Source organism: Drosophila suzukii, chromosome X, assembly GCF_043229965.1.
Source record: "Drosophila suzukii chromosome X, CBGP_Dsuzu_IsoJpt1.0, whole genome shotgun sequence".
Taxonomy (NCBI): domain Eukaryota; kingdom Metazoa; phylum Arthropoda; class Insecta; order Diptera; family Drosophilidae; genus Drosophila; species Drosophila suzukii.
In genome coordinates, this window is record NC_092084.1 from 9,255,122 (window position 1) to 9,261,069 (window position 5,948).

Here is a 5,948-nt window from a genome sequence, read left to right on the forward strand (position 1 = left end):
GAGTTGGCCAAAAGGATAGCGCGTAAATTGGCCTGGAATTTGTTGGCCGCATCAATTTGCAGTTGGCTCAGGCGGCGCACGCGCACTTCGCACGCCTTGACCTTGATGGGATTGGTGGCCTGTTCGTTTTCCTGGGGCTCCTTGTCCTTGGGTTCGAGGGCCGAATTAATTAACATTTCGGACAAGCGGCGCACGCGCACTTTGCCAACATTCGAGTAGTTCAATCCCTGCGGCGGCTGTGGTTTCGGGAAATCCATGTTACCTTTTTTTCTCAAAGTGATTTCGCAGTTCGTCTTCGCAGTTTTTCGGCTTTCTGAAAAAGTCCAAGTTCTGTCTTGTCATTGGACCGGCCGAAGTCGTGTAGGGTCGCTCCTTTTTCGCCTATCGATGGATTTCCACTTTGAAGCAGGGCTACTATCAAAATCAAAACGAAAAATTCAAAAATGTGTGTAAGAAAACAGAACACTTGGCAAGCCACAAAAGTAACAAAATACCTGAGTTGTATGGAGAATATTGCAAAATCGGCGATGGGATGGAGATCTTTCTGTCAAAGGATCACAGAAGAGCTTCAAAATAAAAGCACACTCAAAATCCAGTCCCAAAATAAAAACCTGATACATATTTTTATCATTTGTTTTTTTTCTTTTTACAATACATACATATTATTTTGCTCATTAATACATTGAATTTACATTTAATTCAAGATGATCCACACTTAAATTTAATTATAGAATAAATGTGCATGAAAGCAATTTAGTTCTTATAAAATCTACGTTGTCAAAAAAAGGGGGAAATGAACAATACGTATTCCTTTAGCGTATAACTAACATAACGATCTGTTTAAGCAACTTAAACATTAGAAATTATTTATCTGATTTCCTGCTAATTTTTTCTTTAATCTTTCGTACTAATTTATTTATTTCCACTGCTTTGCGCACATATGTATGCAAATTGAGTAAGTGAGTTGTGTTGTTTTAAGTCCAGTAAGCTGACTAGATCAGCAACTTATTCAAGTGCAAATTATTCAAGTTTGCATCATTAGCTTTCTCTTACAAAAAAATACATTATTATTTTAAATCTGAGTACCTGTTCAAAATGAAGATGTCTTTAAAAGTAAACATACGACTATTTCTTGATCATAAGGGGAACATATTTAAAATCCTGACTAAGTTCAAACCTAATCGGTTCTAAATCCACCTTTTTTTGTGTGTGTGGTGTGTGTGTGTGGGGGGAGGGGGGTGAGTGTGTGTGTGGTTGTTCGTATATACTTTAGTACTTGGTGTGCAATTAGACTGGTTCCTAGGATTCTAACGCAGTCATTATATCGTCCAGTGTTCCCCTGGAAATCGCATGGCGGCTGGAGTTTAACTGGAAGTCGGGTTCTGAAAGGCGAAAGCACACAATTTAATTAGTAAAAGGTACTTTAAAAGGATACGTTAATTAGTAAGGGCAGAGTCAGTAAAAAGGGTAAAACATTTGTAAGTAATCGCAATAAAATGCCAAACATGGGTATGTAAATAACAAATGCCTAAACCAAATAGCATTTATAGCAATTTTTTTAGTTCCAAATTTAGTTGTAAAGTAATTTCTTCAACAAGATTTTCCATTACAGCCGAACGACGCAGCATCGCGTTTTAATGATACTTCATTTTAATTGCCTTGTGTGATAAAAAGTGAAAAATGGCATTGTAAGTACTTGTTCTTATGAAGACTGTACGATACATGATGCAAACAACTCACGGAATGTGTAAATCATTAGGAAATGATTTTACACTATTTAAAATGGGGTTTTCTATAATAGGGGAATTTTTCGCAATGAACCAAGATAAAGGATAATTGACGTACTGTAAGATTTGAAAACTTAAGCTTCTCTACTTGTAATCTACAAATAAATATGATATTATTGGTTGTGCTTAGCGGATCATGGAGTTGGTCTCCCACTTACCGACAAGCTGGCCAAGAACCTCGTCATCCAACGTGGGCATGGAGTCAATGGGCGAGTAGTATGGCGCTGACGCACTGGATCCGCTGGTGGGATCGCCGCCGTTCGTGGTCCTAGGGGCCGAGGGCGGGGTCATCAGCTCCGCGGGAAGCTCGGCGGGATCGAGGGTATCATCTGTCATGGGTTCTGCTAGTTGTTCCTCAACGGATCCCGCTGGATTTTCCTCCTCCTGGATGACATCTTCTGCTAGGGGTACAGCTGGCGGCTTATCGTGATCGCTGGCGGACTTGAAGCTGCAATCGGATTCGCCGGAGTCAAGGCGGCTGCGCGGCTTGGGTGTACTGAGGCGGGATGAGGGAGTGTGCAACTGACGGACGTCGTCCAAGGACGTCTGGATCTCCAGAATATCGTCTTGGTTCTCCTCAGTGGTGGACGGCAGCTGGGGCGGGGTTGGCAATTCCCTAAACTCATCAGCCTGCTCTACATCCTCCTCAATGTTTTCCTCGCCTGTGGGCTTTTGTGAAGATTCATGGACAATTTCGGAAGTATTCCCCGCGTTTTCACCTAATTCCATTTCGGTGTCCTCCTGCGGATCTTCTTGAGCAACTTCTGGATTTTCCTCCGCTTTGTCTTCTATTTTTTCCTCTAGTTTGTCTTCCACTTTTTCTTCAGCTTTGTCTTCAACACTTTCATCTGGATTTTCCTCTGCTGCATCTACAGATTTTTCCTGTGCTTCTCCGTCTCTTTCTAATTCATTTGTAGCAGCTTCCTCTGCTTTGTTTTCGCGCTCTTTTGATGGCGTTTCCTCTTCTGGTGGTTTGATTTCCGGTTTTTCGGCGGCTTTTACTTCTGTGGCTGGAGTAAGTTTTTCCTTTGCAATCTCATTTTTCTTATCCTTCTTTTCCTGTTTTTTCTCCTTTTCCTTGTGCGATTTGTCAGCCTTTTCCTTATCCTTGGAGGCCTTATCCGTCTTTTTATTACCGCTCTCTTTGTGGGGTTTAGGCTGCTTTTTTAGATTATCCTTCAGCTTTTTTGGAGCCGGCTTTTCATCCTCATCGTCACTGATGGTCGTGGTGAAGGATATTTTCTTTTTCTTGATAGGAGGCGTTCCAGTTCTCTTTATTCCCGGCAGCTCGTTGGGCACTGGTCGTGAAAAGGGAAGAATTGCATTAGTTTTTGCCATCTTCTTGTTAGTTCTTAGTATAGTATAGCATATGATCTCTTTTTGAACTCCATAACACTAACAAAGTGCCGATGCTCCCACTTTGGTTGGCTTTTATAAAACTTAGTATATTTAAATAGTATTAGAATATGTGCAGAAATCAAGAAAAATGTGTGTTTTAAGAAAGTGCAGTGCAGTTGCAGTTAATAAAATATTTATTTGAGTTCCAAAACCAATAGTTACATAGATTACGTGTTATAAATTAATTACATGTGCAAAAAAAGAGACAAATGTGTTTTTAAAAAGTGCTTGCAGTTGACAAAATATTTATTTGAATTTCATAACCAATAGTTAATTATGTATGTATTAGTATGGATCTGACTTAAAGTTTAAAACTATAAGCTAACTGATAAATAGAGCACTATTTATAGCTCGTCTAGGGTGACAAAAATGTTTGCTTTTGCTTATGGCTAACAGTGATTACCAATAGTTACATAGATGAAGTGATTTAAATTAATTTACATGCAACCATAAATGAGTAATGACCACAGCACACCATACATAAAATTCATGAGTACTCTTAACTCTTCACCATTATTCCTTAAATGTACTTAGATCAAGAAAATATGTTCTTTCGTCAAACTGCCTATTGCATCTACCTACCTATGTACTCCTCATCCTCGCCGGAATTCGGGCCGTCGTCCAGTCGCAGGCTGGCCAAACTGGAGAGCGGTAGACGCTGGTGCGGACGCTTGAGACGCGCGCCCATCGGTGACCCATTGCAGGAGCGGCGCTTTCCCTTCGTGCGGGATCCTCCAGAAGTGGATGGCCCGGCAGATGGCGAAAAGAGCGGCGTGGAGGTTAGAGCTATGTCCTCCAGCACATTGCCGGTGGCATCCACGCGCTGCAGGCGTGTGGGCTTGGGCGTCGACCTCGATGAAAACGAACCGAAAGTAGCCCGGCGCGATGGCCCCTCCGGGCTGCCCAGAATCTCGACGGCCTCGCTGAAGGACACCGATAGATTGGACTTCCGGTTACGTCCCTTCCTGGACCCGCCAATCGGGCGTGGGCTGCACTCCGGCCACTGCTCGGGCCAGGGCGTCCTCTTGATCTTGACCACGCAGCCAAAGAAACGGGCACCGAAACGATTGATCAATTCCTGGCTGGCGTTGCGGCCCCGAATCGGCTTGCTCAGCAACTTGGACTTCGGCTTGGGCTTTTCGGGCGACTTGGACTGTGCCTTCATCGCCCCCCTTCTGGTCAAATTTGGAGGGGGCGTGTGTGTGCGCGCCAACTGATTGAGAGCCCGCTTCTTGGCGCCGTTCTGCAGAGGAACCTTGATGTGAAAATTGGTCTGGGGCGGCGACTTTGGTTTCTTGGGCGGCGATGGGTTGCCCTTCCTGGGCCTGCCACGCACCTTACTTCCGCCTGGGCGGGAACGAGAGCGAGACCAGTCGGTCTCCTGGGCAAAAGTTGAATTGGCCACTGACTTGAAGGCCGAATCGATTTCATGCTGGGCCAAGCGACGCACTCGCACCTCACACTGCCGATCGAAGTTAATCTTGCCCGGCGGCTGGTCGCTAAACATTTTCTGCTGCGCCTTGGTCTTGGTGGGCATGGTGGTCATCTGCTGGTCCTCCTCCGAGTCCTCATCGTCCGGCAGAGGCTCGGCGGGTCTTTTCTTGTGGGGTTTCAATGGATACGATTGTGCGGACCCAGCGGATTTCTTGTTTGAAGTGGCCTTGTTGGACTCCTCGCTCTTTTTCGGTTTTTTGAACGAAGTTTCATCTTGCTCCTCATCGGAAGAACCCTTCAAGTCCACAATATCTTCTCCAAATTTCTTTATAGCTTTCGGCATTTTGAAGGGAGATATCTCTAATTCCTGATCAATATCATCTGAATTCTTACTGGTTATTTTAAAGGTCGACTCGTCGAGCGTTGGCTCCTTGTCCAAATCGTCGTCGTTCGAAAGGTTTCCGCCGTCTAGGATGTCTGAAATAATATAATAAAAAAAACCAAACAAATTTGGGGGGAATGATTATAATGTTGGGGAAACCGAAACACACTGGGTAAGCCAAAAAAAAAGGATTTACCTGAGTTGTATGGAGAATCTGGCGGTATCGGCGAGGGGGTGGAGATCTTTCTATCAACCGGATTTATCGTTGTCGGCGGCGGCGCCGCTTTTACTATATCAAAAATGTCCATTGTAGCAGAATGCCGCCCGTTGCGATTTTCCCACAAAAATTAAAACCACCAGGAACGCACGTTTCCCTCACGTTTATCAGGCGAATTGGCTGCGTTTCAGCCCGGTTTTAAGTCTCCTTTTCCCCACGCACAATTCCTGGCGCCCGCCAAGCACACAGTTCGTCCAGGAAATCTGCAGATGCTCTCTAAAATCGCGTTTTCATTCAGCAAAATCTCTGATAAATTTTAGACTTTTAAAGACGCCATCACCCGATGTGACCGTCGCGTATGAAAATACCCGCGTAATTGCGGTATTCGTCGGTATACACCCCCGCCTCCGCCGTTTTTTAGGTTATATTTCGCGCCACCTACAGCAGCCCTGAATTGTGGGATTACATTTTTATAAATGGGATAAAATATGAATAAGAAACAGAAGAAATGTCTGCATTTATTCTTAACAACCCTTTAAAACTAAGAGAAGTTTTAAGTTATTTCAATTTAAGAAACATTTAAAGGCAAACAATTATATGTAGGCCCACTGTGCCAATGGTTTGGGTCCTCGCTAAGGGCTGCCACCGTGAGCGGTATTTTCTGGTATATGGCGGTATTTCAAAAACACCTCACCTGGTATATTTTAGCTTTCGCGTGGTGGTCACTCAG

General features: G+C 44.0%; 1 protein-coding gene across 2 annotated transcripts; it reads right to left on the reverse strand.

The window, feature by feature from the left end:
* Positions 1–619: 619 nt before the first annotated feature.
* Positions 620–5,585, reverse strand: HP5 (Heterochromatin protein 5). Of its 2 annotated transcripts, XM_017083881.4 has the most exons (5): positions 5,198–5,585; positions 3,768–5,096; positions 1,946–3,085; positions 1,846–1,882; positions 620–1,382 (listed from the first exon to the last, which is right to left on the reverse strand). In XM_017083881.4, the coding sequence occupies exons 1-4, from the start codon at positions 5,307–5,309 to the stop codon at positions 1,872–1,874; spliced, it is 2,592 nt and encodes an 863-aa protein (XP_016939370.2). In that variant the 5' UTR covers positions 5,310–5,585; the 3' UTR covers positions 620–1,382; positions 1,846–1,871. The 2 variants fall into 2 exon arrangements, with proteins under 2 accessions (XP_016939370.2, XP_016939369.2); XM_017083880.4 differs by lacking the exon at positions 1,846–1,882.
* Between the last annotated feature and the right edge of the window lie 363 nt (positions 5,586–5,948).

Bases quoted from the DNA above. Each gene is read 5' to 3' on its own strand.
- HP5 (XM_017083880.4), bottom strand. From the start codon at position 5,309: ATGGACATTTTTGATATAGTAAAAGCGGCGCCGCCGCCGACAACGATA. The intron at 3,086-3,767 runs GTAGGTAGATGC...TTTCACGACCAG, and splicing joins CGAGGATGAGGAGTACATAG to TGCCCAACGAGCTGCCGGGA. The intron at 1,383-1,945 runs GTAAGTGGGAGA...TTCGCCTTTCAG, and splicing joins GGTTCTTGGCCAGCTTGTCG to AACCCGACTTCCAGTTAAAC.